The 21,799-nt window shown below is 41.8% G+C and overlaps 1 protein-coding gene across 2 annotated transcripts in view; it reads left to right on the top strand.

The window, feature by feature from the left end:
• The window catches only part of c2cd2l (c2cd2 like), a 42,987-nt gene that overhangs the window by 16,054 nt on the left and 5,134 nt on the right, over positions 1–21,799 (top strand). The window contains exons 3-13 of one of the 2 annotated variants that reach the window (XM_064980766.1): positions 9,483–9,578; positions 9,736–9,855; positions 10,576–10,683; positions 10,971–11,084; positions 11,446–11,557; positions 11,683–11,815; positions 12,046–12,110; positions 14,627–14,748; positions 14,998–15,166; positions 17,412–17,519; positions 21,494–21,627. In XM_064980766.1, the coding sequence (XP_064836838.1) occupies positions 9,483–9,578; positions 9,736–9,855; positions 10,576–10,683; positions 10,971–11,084; positions 11,446–11,557; positions 11,683–11,815; positions 12,046–12,110; positions 14,627–14,748; positions 14,998–15,166; positions 17,412–17,519; positions 21,494–21,627 (1,281 nt within the window). Of the gene's footprint in view, positions 1–9,482; positions 9,579–9,735; positions 9,856–10,575; positions 10,684–10,970; positions 11,085–11,445; positions 11,558–11,682; positions 11,816–12,045; positions 12,111–14,626; positions 14,749–14,997; positions 15,182–17,411; positions 17,520–21,493; positions 21,628–21,799 lie in introns of both variants that reach the window. The other variant, XM_064980765.1, reaches the window with a different exon arrangement.

The following is a 21,799-nucleotide window of genomic DNA, read 5'->3' as shown; positions in this document are numbered from 1 at the left end:
GTGATGTAGCCAGTAAAGATTCTCTCGGGGGTGCATCTGCAGAGCTTTATGAGAATCTGAGGACCCATGCCAAATCTTTTCAACATCTTGAGGGGGATGAGGCATTGTTGTGCCCTCTTCACGACTGTGTTGGTGTTTGGACCATGATAGATCCTTGGTGATGTGGACACCTAGGAACTTGAAGCTCTCAACCCACTCTAATACAGCCCCATCAATGTGAATGAAGGTGTGCTCGATGATCAGCTCCTTTGTCTTACTGATGTTGAGGGAGAGTTTTTGTTGTCCTAGCACCACACTGCCAGGTCTCTGACCTCCTCCCTATAGGCTGTCTCATTGGTGTCGGTGATCAGGCCTACCCGCGTTGTGTTGTCGACAAAGTTAATGATGGTGTTGGCGTCGTGTTGTGAACATGGAGTACAAGAGGGGACTAAGCAAGCACCCCTGAGGGGCCCCCGTGTTGAGGGTCAGTGTGGCGGATGTGTTGTTGCCTACCCTCACCACCTGGGGGCGGGCCATCAGGAAGTCCAGGATTCAGTTTCAGAGGGAGGTGTTCAGTCCCAGGGACTTTAGCTTAGTGTTGAGCTTTGAGAGCACTGTGGCGTTGAACGCTGAACTGTAGTTAAAGAACAGCATTCTCACGAAGGTGTTCCTTTTGTCCATGTGGGAAAGGGAAGTGTGGAATGCAATAGAGATTGCGTCATCTGTGGATCTATTGGGGCGATATGCAAATTGAAGTAGTTGCAGGTTGTTTGGGATGATGGTGCTGATGTGAGCCATGACCAGCCTTTCAAAGTATTTCATGGCTACAGATATGAGTGCTACAGGGCGAGGTTGAAAATGTCAGTGACACCACTTTCCATCTGGTCAGCGCATTCTCTAAGTATGCATCCTGGTATTCTGTCTTGTGAATGTTAGCTTGTTTTAAATGTCTTTCTTCGGCTATGGAGAGTGTGATCACACAGTCATCTGGAACAGCCGGTGCTCTCACACATGGTTCAGTGTTGCTTGCCTCAAAGTGATCATAGAAGGCATTTAGCTCATCTGGTAGGCTTGTGTCATTGGGCATCTTGTGGCTGGGCTTCCCTTTGAATCCTACTACTCCGGCTCTATCACGGATTACAATCTTAATCCTGTATTGATGCTTTGCTGGTTTGATGGTCCGTCGGAGGGCGTAGCAGGATTTCTTATAAGTGTCTGCCAGGATCTTTATACCATGACTGTGGAACAAGCCAACATATCCATTAACTTCAATATTCACCAATGTACATGTTACCTCATTATCCTTAATTAATTAACATTTATAGAACTTTGCCAAATAATATCAAACGTCATGACTATCAATTACTTCTAGAAATTCACATGATCAACAGTGGTGGGAACCATTTCATAAAAAGGGGCTGAATGTGCCATCACTTCCTTTACAACAGCCAGGATGAGATGAAGCAAATGGAATGCACATCAGGCTAAGTACACGGCTCAGGTTCTGAAAACAAATGCAGTTAGCTAACAGACATTCAAATACAGAAAGAGCACAACATAGCGACTCTTAACAATATAAGGGGATCATTTTAACAATGAACCAGAGATTACTAAAATGTGGTGTTTGTTTGTTTATGTTACAGCTTGCTGTGTGCCCACTGTTTTGTCTTCCCCCGGCTCCCAACACCTCGCTCATATGGCACTTTGTTGCACATTACACACCGGTGCTCAATAAACAAATAAATAGTAACTTGTAATTCGTGAAAATCTCAAATAGATGGTGACGGAAATGAGAACCGTCACAGGGTGTGAATACTTTCTGAAGGCACTGTAGTTACCCAGAGACTCGTGGGCCTTAGGACAGTGACGCAAACACAAAGTGACACCCTGGACATCCTCAGGAAGGATCTCGCTCTATAAATTCCCCCTGTAGAGACTCTCACTCTCTGAAGAACAAAGCTGTAACTGTGACTGTCACTTCTCCCACATGAGGAGTAAGCCAATCTTTAACGACTCGGTTGTTCAACCATATAGCATCAGGTGCAGTAAAGAATGGATTTTAGACGATTTAAATAAGAAAAGTTTCATTGTAATGACTCAGGATATATGAATGTAGTCTCATTGTATTACACAAATGACTGAGGATGATAGTATTGACCTTTTCAATGTTTTTTTTTGAGCACAGTGTTGGGATTCAAAGTGATTGATAATAGAGGGGTGAAAGTACAGTAGATGCTGCTCTAAACTAGCTTAACCTCATGGTGAGGGTAAATGTTTCATGCCATGTTTTTGATTTATTGAAATGATATGGTCAAAGCTATTATTGAAGGCAAAGTGAAATCCGAGAGCTATGCAAAGTTTTATATAAACTGGAGGGTCGAGTCACTGTCTCATCAAAATCCTTCACTGCAAACCGCGTAGCAATGGGGGATCCCTCCGATGTCAACAACTACAGACCAGTTTGAGTAAGCACTCCATATGCCAGGGCCTCATGACTCAAACTGAGTTATTCTGCTGGTGAGTTATATTGGCCAGTCTGACAGTTTTTGCCATGATTTTTGTAAAAAAAATGTTTACCTTTTATTATTTATTTATGATGCTCATATACTGTATGCGTCTGAGTGATGGAAGCGAGGAGAACAGGCTGTGGCTCGGGGGCTGAGGTACTTAATGCTCTTTTTGGCCTTCCTGTGACACTAGTGATGTCGGTGTCCTGAAGGGCAGGTGGTGTGCACCAAATGTTGCGTTCGGCTGAGCGTACCACCCTCTGTAGAGCCTTGCGGTCAGCAGCGATGGAGTTGCCGTACCAGGCTGACATGATGGTGCTCCTGTAGAACACTGTCGGCTCTCAGTGACAGGCCAAATTTCTACAGATTCCTGAGGTTGAGGAGTCGCTGTTGGGCCTTCTTCACCAAGACGCACCCTTGTGGGGTCCCCGTGTTGAGGATCAGTGTTGAGGAGGTAATGTTGCCTACCATCACCACCTGGGGATGACCCATCAGGAAGTCCAGGACTTAGTGGCATAGGGAGGAGTTCAGTTCCAGGGCAGTGAACTTTGTTGTTAGCTTAGAGGGCACTATGGTATTGAAGGCTGAGCTGTAATCAAACAACGTCCTCACATATGCATTCATTTTGTCCAGGTGGGTGAGGGCAGTGCAATTGCATCGTGGATATGTTGGTGTGGTAAGCAAATTGGAGAGGGTTGAGTGTGTTGGGGAGGGAAGAGGTGATGTGGTCTTTTACTAACCTCTCAAAGCACTGCATGATGAAGGGAGTGCTATGGGTCGGTAGTCAATTCAGTTCAGTAACTTTACCTTTCTTGGGCACGGAGATGATGGTGGACATCATGAAGTAGGTGAGGATAACGGCCTGAGATTGAAAATGTTCGAAAACACTGCCGATTTAGCAGGTTATCAAATACTTGTTCTCCCCACATAATGTCCTCTGTGGAGACCATAAGCACGTAGCCGTTGTTATCCTATGGGGCTCTCCTCTGCAGCTCAGAGTTTTTACGCTGGAAGCGTGAAAACAAAAGGTGTTTAGCTCGTCCGGTAGGATGCAACGTGACTGGTTTTCTTTTTGTAATCCGTGATCTTTAGAAGCCACACGCGCCTCGTGTCATACCCGCTGAATTCCTCCTCCACTTTATCCCTATACATGTGTCTTGCAATCTCTCCTTCAGTTTCCTGACAAGGCTGCAATCAATCTAAGGTTTTTAATTCAGTAAGTTTTGAAAGACACCATTGGTATCACATCATCTATGTATGTATTGATGAATCGGGTGGTTCAGTCAGTGTATACCACAGGCCACAATAATCATCCTGATCAACTCTATGCGAAGGAGATGTGTCGCGTTGCATGAGGAAAATGGTGGTCACACCAGATACTGACTGGTTTTCTGATCCACGCCCCTACCTTTTATTAAGGTATCTGTGACCAACAGATGCATATGTGAAATGTTTTTTATTTTTATATTGAATAAAAGCAGAGACACAGAGCTACACAATGGTATGCCATACACTGCAGTTGAGGAACAACGGGAAAGTAATCCTGCTTTGAAAGTTGATAAACTTGTAACTTCACTTTTGAGAAAATGGCCTTTGAGTGTTTTGGTACCTAGTGGAGAGCTATTCTTTGTCTACACCCATTCAGCATTGTTCACACCCTCTTAATCTTTAGCACCACCCTTCTCTTTAAGGGTTGATTGAGTGTTCTGTTCTGTCCTAACAACAATAGTCAGGCACTCAAGCTAACTGGCTAGCATAAGAGAACCATTCACTGACCATTTTACTCGCCCTAGCAGAGATGTTTAGGCTGTTTTTATGTTATCCAGAGCATTGGTGAGTGCAACTGTGCTGCTGGCAACAATTTACACTTTTTTGCCAACGTTGACTGACGTTGACTGACAACGTCCATATTCAACGGGTGTTGAGCATTTGTAAATTCGTCAGTTATTCTGCGCTCTGGCACACTCAAACAAGAGTGCTCTGAGATCGGCGTAGATAGCCAGAGCGAATTTACCAGCTACGTCTATCAACAGTTGTCACAGTGATATTCTATTTAAATGGTTACTCTTTTGTTAAGACATGTAGCTATCAATCTAGGTAAACAATGAACCATAATCCTAACTCATGACAATACTACCCTGCATTTATCTACAGGTAGCTAACCAACCAGGTTCAATGTTAACTAGCTGACATTAGGCTATAACTAGCAAAGCAAATGGCTCTGAGATACAAATGGTAAGATCAGACATATAACGTTAGTTAGCTAGCTAACAGTACACTAACTTGAAATGAAAACAACTTTGTCAAAATTAGAAATGTGTAATGTCTAAAAATGTAGCTGTCTTACACGTATACATCATGGATGGACTCCTCTCCCTGTCACAGATGCCATGGTTGCCCTTAGATTGAAGATGTAATCTGAAGACAGGGGTTTTCTCCATCTCCTTAGCTATCATACTCTAATTTCACTGATTTCAAAACTTGGTCTTCCAGAAAGAGAGGACCTGCATAAGGTCCTCTGCATAAGTGTTGGAGAGCAACACTTATGCAGTTCTACTAAGTGATGATTTAAAAAAAACTGCATTAGACATGATTACCTACACACACTGACCAGCTCAAATAAATAAATGTGAAAGTATAAAATATTGAATGAATAAACAAAAGGCACCTGATGGACTATCAGACCATGAGAAAAAGGATTCTCTGGTCTAATGAAACCAAGATTGAACTCTTTGGCCTGAATGACAAGCGTCACGTCTGGAGAAAACCAGGCACCGCTCATCACTTTTTGAATACTTTTTGAATACAACATCTGGAGACAATGTGACTTTTGGTTCATGAGAAGATTTTTAAGTATTTTCTGCATTAGCATATGTGCTAACAAGCATCTATAGGTCCGGTGTGACCATATTTGAATGCAGCATCTATTGAAGACATTAAAAACTGTTGTAATGAGTCTAAATACAAAATCTGGAGAGAATCTGACATGTTTCATGAGAATAAGATGATTGCAGATGATCTTTGAGCATTAGTGTTACACATGCAAAGAATGAGTTGTTAATAGTTTCCTTGTTTTTTGAAACATCAATACGTCCAGGGACGTCCATGATAGCGATGACAAACTTGACAGGCCACTGTGCAGTGGATTTACAGTAGCTTAAATGGACACGTAAAATCAGAATACTTTTTTTTTATTTTTTTACTCCGGCATCTTTTGACCAATTGCTTAGCTTTTCTCAAACTAAGTATACATTTTACAGCAGTTGGCAAATCAGGGTCACACAGTGTTCCTTGGAAGTCTTAAACAAAACTATGTTGAAACAAAAGTTGACACCTCACACATGGTTATGGGCTTAAAAAAGGAAGACCATGCACCATGTTAGATATAGAAATAAATTACATCCAAATATTACACTTAATATACATCACAGAAGACTGAAATATAACAAAACCCTTTGACTTAGAAACACCAGATTTTCGGCGGGTTTTTAGAAGTAATGTTTATTAATTATAGGGCTTTTTGAAATAATGATTAATAATAATAAAAAATATGAATAACATTCCACCCATCTACTGGTGGGTCTTTGAATGCATTGAATGCATCAACGTTATTTTCTCAAACTCTTTAGGGACTCCCATATGTCTTTCAGCTTCATGAAGTAGTACCCGCAAAACACCAGTCTCAACATCAACAGTGAAAAGGTGACTCCGGGATGCTGGCATTCTAGGCAGAGTTCCTCTGTCCAGTGTCTGTTCTTTTGCCTATCTTAATATTTTATGTTTATTGGCCAGTCTGGGATGGCTTTTTCTTTACAACTCTGCCTAGAAGGCCAGCATCCCGGAGTCGCCTCTTCACTGTTGACATTGAGACTGATGTTTTGCGGGTACTATTTAATGAAGCTGCCAGTTGAGGACTTCTGTGGCGTCTTTCTAAAACGAGACACTCTAATATACTTATCCTCTTGCTCAGTTTTGCACCAGGGCCTCCCACTCCTTTTTCTATTCTGGTTAGAGCCAGTTTGCACTGTTCTGTGAAGGGAGGCCCTTAAATACACAGCGTTGTACGAGATCTTCAGTTTATTGGCAATTTCTCGCATGGAATAGCCTTCATTTCTCAGAACTAGAATAGACTGACGAGTTTCAGAAGAAAGTACTTTGCTTCTGGCCATTTTGAGCCTGTAATCAAACCCACAAATGCTGATGCTCCAGATACTCAACTAGTCTAAAGAAGGCCATTTTTTTCCTTGTTTAATCAGAACAACAGTTTATAGCTCTGCTAACATAATTGCAAAATGATTTTCTAATGATCAATTAGCCTTTTAAATGATGAACGTGGATTGGCTAACACAATGTGTACTTGGAACACAGGAGTGATGGTTGCTGATAATGGGCCTCTGTACGCCTATGTAGATATTCCATAACAAATCATCTGTTTCCAGCTACAATAGTCATTTACAACGTTAACAATGTCTACACTGTCATTTTTTACCAATGTGATGTTATTTTAATGGACAAAAAATATATTTTCTTTCAAAACAAGGACATTTTTAATTAATTGAGCCCAAACTTTTGGACGTTTTTCAAAGGTTTTCAAAAAGCAAAATCTATCCTGATGGACCTTATGGGTCCTCATGCAAATTTGTTCAGCATGAGGAAAGACACCTACATACAAAGTTTAAATTTTGTTGGTCATTGAGGTGGCGGATATGAGGGTTTAAGTGAGACTGCTTGAAACTGCGCCACCTATAGGCCAATCAGTGACATTATTTTTGACAAAGTTTCTCGTGGCCTTTAGTTTCTATGTCCCTGGCCATTCCCAGCCCTTAGTCAGTGTCATTGCCTTGACCCCAATTATTATTTTATTTTTTCAGCTTCATTTACCTGGTCCTCCATCAGTGCGATCAAATGGGAAAATGCCAATGATTATGGGCCTTTGACAACCCATTTCTTTGAGTACTAGCAGGGGCTGCTGGAAAATTAAATTCTTCCCAAACCCTGTCTTCTCCTCGAAGGAAGGTCTTCAACACTGAAAACTGTTCTTCTTTCAGAGCATGTATCTCCTCCAGTCTTTGTAAAACTGCTTCGATAGCAACACATTTTTTCTCCAGTAGCCGCCGCCATTGTTGTTTGCTTAACTTCCACGCATGTTGATAAAGTCATCAAGTAGGCCTGCTCTGGCCCAACCCATCGGTTTCTGTGACCAGTCAGACAGTCTAGAATGTGTTCACATTTTAGAAGGGGTTGGGAAGAGTATCACATCCAGACTTAAATCGGAGAAGAAACATTTGGGGGGAGTGGCTGGGCATTTGGCAAGAGAAATGTAGCCAGGCAAAACCTGAGGTACACAGTAGGTTAGAATGATTGAGCTGACAGTACCTTGTTTCTCCCTTCCAAATCACATTTTTTATTTGTCACATACACATGGTTAGCAGATGTTAATGCGAGTGTAGCGAAATGCTTGCACCTCATGCTGCATCTATTTTTGTCTCCAGCCATTTTGGTTGGCACAATGAACCTCTCTCACCACACATGCACAAACATGCACACAAGCACATGTGTACTTACACACACACACACAGACATACACACAATCTGGCCGCGTCACACCAGCCACCTCTTGCTTCCCTGCAGTTCCATTTGATGGCGATTTCAGTAAGACAATGAGCAACACATGCTCTGACAATAGGGGATTTGTTTCCCCCTCCCAGCTCTCTCCTCCTGAGACAGTTAAAGCTACCCATTGAAACTTAACTTCTAATCTTCTGTCACCGGTACACAGAGATTCACAAAAGGGTCTCCAATCTCAAGTCATATTGGGGGGGCGGCAGGTAGCACAGTGACCAAAAGGTTGCTGGATCGAATATTTGAGCTTACAGGGTAAAAATCTGTCATTCTGCCCCTAAACAAGGCAGTTAACCCATTGTTCCCTGGTAGGCCATCATTTGAAATAAGAATGTGTTCTTAACTGACTTGCCTAATTAAATAAAGGTTAAATAAATAAAAAATTGAAATATCAGACCTCTGCTCTGAATCTAGTTGACTGGGTTATGTATTACCAATTGGCAAAATATCTAGCAGAATTTGATCAACACAAACTGACAACTCTCCGACTGTGGGATTTGGTTTTCATCATGGAGACCAGAGACTAGGATGCTGCTGTCAACCACGTGCACCTGGTCTGTGATGATGGCACTGGCCCTGCCCACAACACAACAGGGAAATTAACATGTGAATGTATCATGGCAGTTCATTAAAATAAGCCTTTTCAATGAGCGTGCCATGGCAGCCGGGCTACTGGAGCATTCAGAGCATATGTTTCATCTCCTTGCCAATTCCTATGCACTTGCCAACAGCACAGAGAATCTAACTGTATTTTCCTTTTTACTGAAGTGACTGGAGTCTTTGCTCTGTCATTCTCACATGGAACAGATGGTGGTAGCAGACAGACGTATGGGAGAACCTGTGTAGTATTATGCCACAGAATGGATTCAATGGGGACATGAAGTCATGGGTCTTGAACTAATGTACTATGACAGAGAATGTGTCCCTATCCTTACAATAAATATATTCTGTTGGTATTGCAAGGAAGCATTTGCATTTTTCACATACAAGCAATGGATTTGTGTCAGCCACATGCTTTGCATAGGCATTGTATCTCTCTGTATCAGGTGGTATGAAGTGCTGGGAATTGTTTAATTGATGGGAAGCATATGCAATTTGTTTCAAGAGGAGTGTTACTAGAGGTACTTTTCACTGCAGGAAAAGCTCAGAATCTGATGTATTTGCATTTCAATGAAGTCAAGTCATAGTGAGGTCTCTTAGCAGCTGTTGGAGTTTAAGCCTGAGCAGGCAAGGCCATGCAAGGCCAACTCTATTATAATCTGTATCTTTGCTACAAAAATCTGCTTAAATACTTCCTCCTTGTGTGTTTAAGCCCTCTAGATTAGACTGATGTACAATGTCTGATGTTTTTGCTTTTTGCTCTCTCTTCCTCAGAGCTCCATCCAGATCACCTTTGACAACAGTCTCCAGCTCCCTGCCTCTGCTATTGTAGATAGTGTGACCTGCACAGACCAATCACCTACCACTATGGTGAGTATCAACTAAACATGCATGCCTTTTCTAGAGGTTAACATGATATAGAACCCATGATGTGTTATTTTTTTATCAAGACAAGACTTCTCATAGATCCATTTCTTCTAGTACATTATAGATTCTAATGGTGGTCTCTTCCCTCTCCCTGCTCCAGGTCTTACAGTGTAAGTGTGCGGTTGACACTGTAACGTTCCCTGTGACTGTCACCCAGCAGTCACCTGCAGCTGTTTCCATGGATACCTACCAGATCACCATAAAGCCAATGCTGGCCCAGGTATGACACATCACCATGGTTTTGCATTTGTAAGTTTGCATGTGTGTGCCTCTCAAAAAAAAGTTAACCCTGTTGAGCTTTCACTTCATTGAATTGCCCTCAAATGGAATGTTGTACCTGCGTTGGATGAAACCTCATAGGCTTATGTATGCGTATGTAAAATCACTTTCATTAAAATGAACTCTCCCACGCTTCATGACTATTCCATTGAGTTGAGCTATACTAAGTAGGGATAGTTCACTAAAATTACAAAATTACATTGCTTTCCTTACACTGTAAGCAGTCTATGGACAAGGTATGAAAGCAATCCATGCTTTGGATTTGTTTACCTGGCCACTGTTTAAAATGCTAACTTTTTAGCATTTGTGGCTATAATCCAATACAGGTCAATTTGCACCTTTTGCGCTTCATGTCCAAATCATCCTAAAGTATCCAAATATTTATTGTGTAACTTAATAAAGTTACTTTAAGATGGTTTGGACATGAAGTGACAAAATGCTAATAGAGATGCAATTGACTTGCATTGGAGTTGTGCCACAAATGCTAAAATGTTAGTGGCCAAGTAAACACAACCAAAGCAGGGATTGCTGTCATACCTTATCCATAGACTGCTTTCAGTGTAAAGAAAGCAATTTGTCATTTTGTAATTTGGGTGAACTATCCCTTTAAACCAGCTTGCAACTGCCTGTAACATGCCTGTCCCCCTCTCCCCCCAATCAGTTGGTGGTGCGTCTGGAGGAAGTAGAAGAAGAGGGTCTGCTGGTGTCCTGGACTTTCTCCCAGCAGCCGATCTCCCTCACCGTGGCCCCACGCAGGATCCAGAGAGAGGTGAGAAACAGTCATTGGAACCCTCTATGGAAAAGGTTCTACATGGAACCCAAAAGCAAAAGGGTTCTACCGGGAACCAAAAAGGGTTATTCAAAAGGTTCTCCTATGGGGACAGCCAAAGAACCCTTTTAGGTTCTAGATAGCACCTTTTTTTTCAGTGTGGGGCCCAGAGTGTTTTTCAGTCCAGGTCACCATACACCTAATCTGTTTACTATCTAATCTATTTTAGTCTGTTTGGTGTACTTCTTGGTGGCAGGTAGCTTACTTTAGTGGTGTTTTGTGCTCAGGAGAGTGATGCAGAGATAGACCCGGACATGATTCGGGAGCTGGTGAAGGATACTCTGTTCAGCACACAGCCAGCCATGATCCTCAACCTCAGGGCCTGTGTGTCCAGCACTACGGTAAGACCATTGCACTACAACTACGCTGCAAGTGTTTTCCTTCCATTAGAGTTGTTTTTAGCCTGCTACATCAGACTAGAAGCATCAAAACTGGGGCAGAAATCAAAAGCAGCCAGAGCTCACATCACTGAATTGATGCTTCTGCATACGGAATAGTGTGTCTCATTGAAACACACCCAATATAGTCAACTGCGGCTAGTAGGCATGGGAAAAACCAACATGCGAAACATGCAGTATAATTACAATTACCACTGGTAAAACCTTCCCGATAGGATGAACCAAGAGCTATAACTAAATGTTTTATGTTCTAGTGATTTCACTCTCTGGTCTTTAATTCCATTTCTCTCTTTATGACATCCAGTTCCCCAGGGCAACAGGCCTAACCCCGACTGGTCTGACCCCCCCGTCCCAGAGTTTACCCCCCATACGAAGGCTCCTGCTTCGCCAGCTCAGGGGAACCTGCCTCAGAGCAGGTCAGCTATATCACATCAGCCACAACCCACCTTCTTCTCCCAAAAACCAGAGTCGATTACTGTGTGTGTGTGTGTGTGTGTGTGTGTGTGTGTGTGTGTGTGTGTGTGTGTGTGTGTGTGTGTAGCCAAGTCATGCAGTTCAGGGGAGCTGTGCTGTACCGTGAGCCTGGACCAGCCATCAACAGAAAGGAGGACCTGCTTCCTGCCTGCAACCCCCAGCCCTGACACCTCACTGGACTGGAGTGAGGACATCTCACTGTAAGACTGCTAGCTATAGCCCAGCCAGCCGCTGGCAGTCACACACATACGACCCAATTATAGATATGAATTATTGATCTTTTACAACAGAAATAAACTACAATAATAGTTCAACAATGATTTTACCATCAAGTGAAAACTCTAAATAGCATGCACTCATTGTTTGACACTGTTATGCCTACTGTGAGTCTAACATACAATCTTTGATTATCTGTGATTGTGTTCTGCAGGGATCTGGCTCCAGAAACCAAAGAGCTGAGAGTGAGAATGCTGGAGAAGACCACCAAGGGGGAACGTAAGGCTCCTCTCAATTAGATACTTATTATTAAAGGTCATAGATTAATGAGAAATTGCCTATCTGCTTTCGTAAATTGTGAATAACTCACCACAGGTTAATGAGAAGGGTGTGCTTGAAAGGATGCACAGCACTCTGCAGTGTTGGGTTGTATTGGAGAGAGTCTGTCTTAAATCCTTTTCCACACACAGTCTGTGCCTGTATTTCGTTTTCATGCTAGTGAGGGCCGAGAATCCACCATCACATAGGTACGTGGTTGCAAAGGGCATCAGTGTCTTAACAGTGCAATTTGCCAAGGCAGGACACCTTGAGCGCAGCCCAATCCAGAAATCTGACAGTAGCTTTTGATTAAATTAAATTTTCACAGAACCCCTTTTGCAATTTTGATGAGGCTCTCTTGTTCAGATATCGGTAAGTCGACTGGAGGCAGGGCATGAAAGGGTTAAGGAATCCAGTTGTTTGTGTCATCTGTTTCGGGAAAGTAGCTGCGTAATTGCGCACCCAACTCACTCAGGTGCTTCGCTATATCACATTTGACATTGTCCGTAAGCTTGAGTTCATTTGCACACAAAAAATATATACAATGATGGAAAGACCTGTGTGTTGTCCTTGTTAATGCAGACAGATAAGTGCTCCAACTTCTTAATCATAGCCTCAATTCTGTTCCACACATTAAATATAGTTTCGGAGAGTCCCTGTAATCCTAGCTTCAGATCATTCAGGCAGGAAAAAACATCACCCTGATAGGCCAGTTGTGTGAGAAACTTGTCATCATGCAAGTGGTCAGACAAGTGAAAAATGATGGTCAGTGAAAACTTTAATCTCGTCTCTCAATTCCAAAAAACATGTCAATACTTTGCCCCTTGATAACCAGCGCACATCTGTATGTTGTAAAAGCATTACATGGTCACTGCCCATATCATTGTATAATGCAGAAAATACACAAGAGTTCAGGGGCCTTGCTTTAACAAAGTTAACCATTTTTACTGTAGTGTCCAAAACATCTTTCAAGCTGTCAGGCATTCCCTAAGGGATTGGTTGCTGCAGTGTGCAGTAGCGTCGGGAGCAACTGCTTGCATGCAGGCTTTTGTACCGTCTGTACAGATACCAACACATTTTGACCACCAAAGTCCATTTGATGTCACAAAGCTGTCCAGTATTTAAAAAATACCCTCTCCTGTTGGCCTGGTTTCCAGTGGTTTGCAGAAGATGTCTTCCTCTTCTGCAAACCACTGGATACGGACATATACCAGGAGCTGTGCCAGGCCTGCCACGTCTGTTGACTCATCCAGCTGTCACGCATAGAATTCACTGGGTTGTATGTGAAGCAGTAATTGTTTCAAAACATCTCCTGCCATGTCACTGATGCGTCGTGAAACGGTGTGGTATGATAATAGCATTGTCCCAACCATATCCGCGGCAGCAGGGAGAATTAAGTCCCCCACAATAGTATGGGGCTTGCCTGTCCTAGCCACTCGGTAGCTCACCATATATGACGCTTCTTCTAGACCCTTCTTATTAATGGCATCTGTTGCGTCTTTATAAGGACACAAGGCGAGACCCAAATGCAGACACAGGAAGCAGATGGTTGAGCTCCGATATTTATTAATCTAAGGGGTAGGTCGGGGACAGGCAAGAGTTCAATAACCAGATCCGAGTCCAAACAGTACAAGGGGATAGGCAGGCTTGAAGACAGAACAGGCAGAGTGGTCAGGCAGGTGGGTTCAGAGTCAGGACAGGCAAGGGTCAAAACCAGGAGGACGAGAACCAAAAGAGCCTGGGGGAAAAAATAGGAGCAAGGAAAACCGCTGGTTGACTTAGCAAACAAGGCAAACTGGCACAGAGAGACAGGGATATATACACCGGGGATTATAGGCAACACCTGGAGGGGGTGGAGACAATCACAAGGACAGGTGAAACAGATCAGGGTGTGACAGTCTTAATTCTCGCTCAAAAAACTTCTGTGTTTTTTGTCTTCAAATTGGCATGTTTTGTTTCTAAATGTCTGTGAAAGAGTAAAGGTTTCCCGCGAGAGAGTAACGGTTAATGTGATTGGATGTTAAATATTTGACTCGGCTACCTGTATTTGACATTGTGTTGTTGTTTCGCTGAGCACTGGATGGTTTAATTGTATTTTGGCAGTGAAACTAGGCTATTCAGGCGAGAGAAAAAACTCACCCAAATGTATAGCCCTGTTTAAAAATAAAAAAAAATCTCATGTGAATCACATTTTTATTTGGCGTACCCCCGACGGCATTGCATGTACCCCATGAGCACAATTCATGCCTGCATTATAATCCAAAATTTGTGCCCAAACTTTTGATTAGTTGGGAGATTTGTCCAAGAGAATCCTTTGTGATTCCCAGAAGTAGGGCTGTTGCCCTAGTTTGGGATTTCCAATACTATAAAGACTATATTCAAACCATTTTTCAAATGTCATGTTATACTCTAAGTAAGCAAAACACTGTGATGTTGTCTTCTCTGTATTTCTATGCTTAGTCTTTCTCTTTTGGCAGAATTCTTGTCTGGCTTTGCCTCGCTACCCTTGGACCTCACCCGCAGAGCTCCTACTGGTCAGCATGTGCTGTCAGTCAGTCCAGGGCACGGCCTGGCACCCAATGCTACGGTCACCTTTGAGGTGAATGGCATGTGATAGGTGGAATGCTGTTCCAAAGTGTATAGATAATTAGTTGGTGTGTTACAATATAGATGACATAGAAATACAATTACAGAACATTGATTTGAATGGAGACTGTTCTCTCTTATCATATCAATGTATTGTGGAGTACTCCACATGATAATCCTAGAGGGTAAAACATAGTACATAACAATACTTCCAACACAGTTCATAACATTAATGGTAATCTGGGTCCCTCTCCACCTGTAGCTGGTGTACCTGGAGATAGTGGACCCCCTTGGAGCTCACTACACCACGCCCCTCCGCACCTCCATCACCCCGACCAAGAAGGTGGATGTGGACCGGACCATCATGCCAGACGGCACCATCGTCACCACCGTTACCACCATACAGTCACGACCCAGACCGGGAAAACTAGGTACAGTAGGTCTGGGTGAGTTCGCATATGGAGGGGCCGGAGAGTGGACTGCAGCTAATCATAATGACAAATATGATATTGATTACTTGATAGTACTGATTCTATGAAAAAAAGAGGATTGCAACCCTGCACCCTGCATGCCACTCCTTCATTTTACTATACTCTATTGTGTGACAGGTTAAAGGAAATATTCATAGCCTGTTATACATTAAAAAGTATTAGTAAGTATGTGAGGATCTTAAAACATCTCAGGTTAAAAAGATGCATTCAGTATTAGTTGATACAGATTGATAACATTCATATAATTGTGTTAAAGTTCAAATCTGTCAAATGGTACGAATTGTGAGAGTAATGTGTAAACGTTATATTGATTACTTTATTTTGTGGTGCCTAAAAGTGTTAATCTGTGATCTACGAAATACTCTTAATCTATGAGCCAGAGATCGATTGCTCTGGTCTCCACCCATATTCCTGGGGAAAATCGGTCTTTTCTCATTGAATTTAAAGTTGATTTGAGAATACAACACCGTATCACTCGTGATTATTTCTCCCCTGTTTTCAGGTACTTTATTGATGATAAAAATAGGAATTTAAATGTTATAACTCACTAACATGACAAGAGTGTTTAAGGTGTGTTTTAGTAACGTCTTGAGGAAGTTAGAGTTAAGTTTGAAGAGAGTAACATTAGCCCTGCTCGGTTGAAGTGAAGAATAGCATCGTACTGAGATTAGCTGCCATTTTATGTCGATTGTGAATGAACATGTACGTTGTTAATAAGATATTTTGCTGTGTTAATTGTATAATGGGTTTTCTGTTGTTTTTGTAATGTGTTACATTTGTAAAGATTGAACTTAAAGTTGAATTGAGAATACAACACCGTATCACTCGTGATTATTTCTCCCCTGTTTTCAGGGGCGTAACAATTGCAATGGTGGAAAAGTACTCAATTGTCATACTTAAGTAAAAGTAAAGATACCTTTAATAGAAAGTGATTCAAGTAAAAGTGAAAGTCACCCAGTAAAATACTACTTGAGTAAAAGTCTAAAAGTATTTGGTTTTAAATATACTTAACTATCAAAATTAAATGCAATCTCTAAAATGTACTTAAGTATCAAAAGTAAAGGTATAAACCATTTCAAATTCCATATATGAAGCAAACCAGACGGCATAAATGTATGTTTTTATTTTTATTGACGAATAGCCAGGGACACACTCCAACACTCAGACATGATATAGTGAGTCCACCAGATCAGAGGCAGTAGGGATATTCCCTTGATACTTATCAAGGGAACTGTCAACACTTTGTTCAACACTTTATAAGCCATAAAATACACATTCTCCCTATTCCATATGTTTAGAGGTTAATGTTGCATAGGCGTACATTCTGAGCGGTAGATCTCGGCTTGCATTTTGACTCAGAAAGTGATCTTGACTCAGAAAAGGTTGTTGACCACTGCAATAGAGCAGTGGTGTAAAGTACTTAAGTAAAAATACTTTAAAGTACTTCTTAAGTCGTTTTTTTGGGTATCTGTACATTTACTTTTTATACTTTTACTTCACTACATTCCTAAAGAAAATAATGTACTTTTTACTCCTTACATTTTCCCTGACACCCAAAAAGATGGGTGTGTGAATTTGACCATTTTCCTGTCAAAATGTAATGAGTACTCAGAACTTAATAATGTTAATAATGCAACATTAACCTCTAAACATATGGAATAGGGAGAATGTGTATTTTATGGCTTATAAAGTGTTGAACAAAATGTGAACAGTGCTGAATAAACTAAATCATAAATCTACTCATAAAAACATCAGCTCTTTGCTGTATTCGTTGAGTCGCTCTCTAGTCATGGTTTTTAAATCTCATAGTATCAACTTTGCTGTGCATTTTAGGCTTCTTTTTACAGTCTATGGCTTGAGGAAATCTGTTTGGCCAGCGGTTGGCCTATAGGTGCACTTAATTTGCTCTCTGTGCCTGCCGGGTAGGTGGAGTTCTACCTTCAGACACATGAAATGGTTCAAAATGGGAACACTGCCTTCCCGGTGCTAGGGCTGCTGAATCAAGTGCACCTACGGCCAACAGCATGAAAAAAATTAAATAAATAGGAACGCAAGGCTTTATCATCTGGGTTTTTATCAAAATGTTTGGTAATCGACAAGGAATGCGTTGGAGATCGACGAGTTGGTGACCACTGCACTGTTGCTTCTGTTGACCCTCACATCCTCTGTCTCTGCATTTACTCAGGTGACTCTCCCTCGCGGTCCCCGTCCAAAGTGGAGGTGACAGAGAAAGGGACCATATTCCTCACTGATGGCTGCCATAGCAGAACCAGCTCCAGCCCTACTCTAAGCAGTGAGTTATGTTCCTCCATCGTTTCATAGCCTGGTCTCAGATCTGTTTGTGCTGTCTTGCCAACTCCTATGGTCATTGTTATAGTCATTATTATCACAAACAGATCTGGGGCCAGGCTAATGGCTCCACACTCCTCAACACTTACTTCCACAGATATTTATTCTAATATTTTTCAACATGATACATCCAGTGTGTCCTCATTTAGTAGTTGTGTCACGTTATGGTGCATTGGGGCGGCAGGGTAGCCTAGTGGTTAGAGCGTTGGACTAGTAGCCGGAAGGTTGCAAGTTCAAACCCCCGAGCTGACAAGGTACAAATCTGTCGTTCCCTGAACAGGCAGTTAACCCACTGTTCCTAGGCCGTCATTGAAAATAAGAATTTGTTCTTAACTGACTTGCCTGGTTAAATAAAGGTAAAATAAAAAAATGTAAATTATAATTAAATTACAGCGCTTGCTGTTATGGCTCATTCAAGGCACCAGAGTGCATCTTTGAGCACATCTACTCCAGCCTGAGTTAAATAAATACTGTGGTGAGCAGTAGTGGTGCGTGGGTCACCCGCACCCGCAATTGCTAATAACCCATCTGCAACACATGATATATGTGAAAATCTGAGGCCCGCACCCGACCCTAACCCTCAAATATAGAAAATGTGCTGTAGGCTACAGTTAGAGACGCCAGAAAGATTTCTTGACAAGGGGTGCAGGATTTTTTGTTGTTGCCTAATTTTTTATATATGTTTCTGCTTAGAATTTCCAACATTTTGGTAGGCTATTTGTCAGTCAACTTGTCTATAATTAGATACATGCATCTTCTCTTCTGTCATTAAATGTTTCCCTAGAAGACTTCAGAAACCCTTGCTCACCAGAATGTCATAAATGATCAAATTAATGCTTCAATCTAGTTGACATCAGTAAAGTTTTCTGTCATATCTGCTTCTTTCGTGGTGCAAAGATGATTAGCAATAACTCAGCCCCCAAAAATGTGAAAGATTTTTTGACCGGTGGTAAGGAAATAGAAAGCTGTGAAAACGATCCAACATGTTTCTGATGAGATTTCAGTTTGCATATATTATGTGGTTGAAATACTATCAGCTTTTATGATGCTGATAAAGACAGCACAGACGGTCCCTAACTGTGCATTCACATTCTCTCAAGCTTAAATGCTTAAAGAAAGAAATCATATATCTCCACTCTTGTTCCCGAGTGAAAATGTACAATTTGTGTATTATTTTACTGCAAGAAATGCTTAATTCTGCAGGACTTAATATTAAGACTATGTGAGAGGTTATAGACCTACAGTCAGTGTAATAATTAAAACATAAATGGGATAACACTTTGATAGACCAGAGCCTTAGATATGCAGTTTTAGAAACTGTTCTTCATTTTGTAAGCATTACATAGCAAAGTAGCCAGAAGGTTGTGGATTCACAGACCACTGTGGACAAGGGTAGGGGTGAAATGATATCATTATAATAAAAGCACTGCATGAATCTATCATGTTATTTGCGGTCTGAGGAAAAAATTGCTTTTCATAAATGCATTTCATGCAATTCTGCATCATTTTACATAACTGGAGACAGGCAGAATATATCTATATATTTTTTTTATACCACAACAGAGCATGACAGCGAATGAGCTCTTGCTGCAGCACCAGAGATGTTTGATTACTACAGTGGCTTGCGAAAGTATTCACCCCCCTTGGCATTTTCCCTATTTTGTTGCCCTACATCCTGGAATTAAAATTGATTTTTTTGGGGTGGGTTTGTATCATTTTATTTACACAACATGCCTACCACTGAAGATGCAAAATATTTTTTATTGTGAACCAAACAAGAAATAAGACAAAAATATTATGTCAAAGTCAATAGTTTGTAGAGCCACCTTTTGCAGCAATTACAGCTGCAAGTCTCTTGGGGTATGGCTCTATAAGCTTGGCACATCTGGCCACTGGGATCTTTGCCCATTCTTCAAGGCAAAACTGCTCCAGTTCCTTCAAGTTGGATGGGTTCCACATCCCAGTCTCAAATCTCTGGAAGACTGAAACAGGTTTTCCTCAAGAATTTCCCTGTATTTAGCGCCATCCTTCAAATCTGAATACAGATATTAAGCTGTTGGTCAAAGATACCTTTTTTTTAAGTAGGGGCGTGGATCAGTCGTGTAAGTGAGTGGTTCCATCCATAAATGTGATAATGAGGGATGTTGAAAGGTGCCAAAGCAGACAAACAAAACAGTCACAAAAATGCCACAACCAAAATCAGTGTGTCTGTATGGAGAGGGTCTCCTCAATGAATGGGGAAGATGTGTATTTATCCCAGGACACACCCGGGCCCAGGTGTGTCCCATGTCGCTCACCACCCTCCCAGCACCACCAACCGACATCCTGTTAAGGAAAGCAAGAGCAAAGAGAAATAATTCGGCAGGCAGAGTGGGAGGGTTGTCACAGTATTCAGGCCATGGAAGAATTGGGAGCATGAATTCAGCATCCAGGAATTGTGTACAAATCCTTGAGACATTATCATGCTGAAACATTAGACGATGGTGGCAGATGAATGGCACGGCAATGGGTCTTGGGATCTCGTCACGGTATCTCTGTGCATTCAAATTGCCATAGATAAAATGCAATTGTGTTCAATGTCCATAGCTTATGTCTGCCCATACCATAACCCCACCGCCACCATGCGGCACTGTTCACAATGTTGCCATCAGCAAACCGCTCGCCCACAAGACGTCATACCATCTGGCCGGTACAGTTGAAACCGGTATTCATCCGTGAAGAGCACACTTCTCCAGCGTGCCAGTGGCCATCAAAGGTGAGCATTTTCCCGCTGAAGTTGATTACGACGCCAAGCTGCAGTCAGCTCTAGACCATGGTGAGGACGATGAACACGCAGATGAGCATCCCTGAGATGATTTCTGAGAGATTTGTGTAAACCCACAGATTCATCAGCTGTCCAAGTGGCAGGTCTCAGACGATCTCGCAGGTGAAGAAGCTGGATGTGGAGGTCCTGGGCTGGTATATTTACACGTGGTCAGCAGTTGTGGGACCGAGTGAACGTACTGCCAAATTCTCTAAAACGACGTTGGAGGCAGCATATGGTAGAGAAATGAACATTAAATTCTCTGGTAACAGCTGTGTTGGACATTCCTGCAGTCAGCATGTCAACTGCACGCTCCCTCAACTTGAGACCTCTGTGGCAATGTGTTGTGTAACAAAACTGCACATTGTAGAGTGACCTTTATTTGCCCCAGTACAAGGTGCACCTGTGTAATGCTGTTTAATCAGTTTCTTGATATGCCACACCTGTCCAGGTGGATGGATTGTCTTGGTAGAAATGCTCACTAACTGGTGTAAACAAATTTGTTAGTAACATATCTGGGAACTTTTATTTGATCTCATTAAAAACATGTGACCAACACTTTACATGATGTGTTTATATTTTTGTTCAGTGTAATTGCCTAATACAGTGTGCATAAATGAGGCTCATACAGACGACTTGCCTGTCAGTTTTTCCTCCCTGTACTCTTTCATTCAGATTCTTCTTCACATCAGAAAAGAATGACTCTAGTCCTTAAGAAACTCACTTTATATAGACTAGAACTATTACCCTTTCCACACTGTGGTAATTACAGCCAGTTTGTTATTTTAGAATTATTTCTGTTTTTCTTTTGTCTACTGCCCACATCTTATTGTCACAATAGAAACATTCTCCATTTATTCTTATTTGTGCTTATGAATTTAACATGTTAAATCTGTTAAACATGTTAATTTGTCTTTTTGTTTAAAAGGGAGAGGGAGAGAAACCAAAAGCAAATCAGCATTCTAACTCCCCCCTTGCGATGGTGTGACGCTGTCTACCACGACCTGCCACGGTTTACCGCAAATGTGCTGTGGCATAACTTCAACTTTTAATTGAGGAACAACTGTTTATGACTAGTGTTTTGTGACTGTGTGTTTGTGACTGTTTGTGTCTAGCTGATAGTCCCCTGTCCAATGGGCTGGACCCGGTGGCTGACACGGCTATAAGACAGCTGACGGAGAACGCCAGCAAGGTGTCCAAGAAGACTCCCACTAAACGGAGCACGCTCATCATCTCTGGCGTGTCAAAGGTTAGAAACAAACAGTGGTGTCCAAACCATAGAAATAGAATCTAGAGCAGCTAGCTGTTCTCTGCCAATCTCACAACACACTGTGCTGATGGGTCTGGTGCTGGAGTAGCTAGGAATACATATATTGTGTACATACTGTATATACATATTGTTACATTTAGGTTTTGTAATC

Source organism: Oncorhynchus masou, chromosome 12 (genome assembly GCF_036934945.1).
Source record: "Oncorhynchus masou masou isolate Uvic2021 chromosome 12, UVic_Omas_1.1, whole genome shotgun sequence".
Taxonomy (NCBI): Eukaryota; Metazoa; Chordata; class Actinopteri; order Salmoniformes; family Salmonidae; genus Oncorhynchus; species Oncorhynchus masou.
This window is presented reverse-complemented; position numbering and strand designations above follow the sequence as displayed.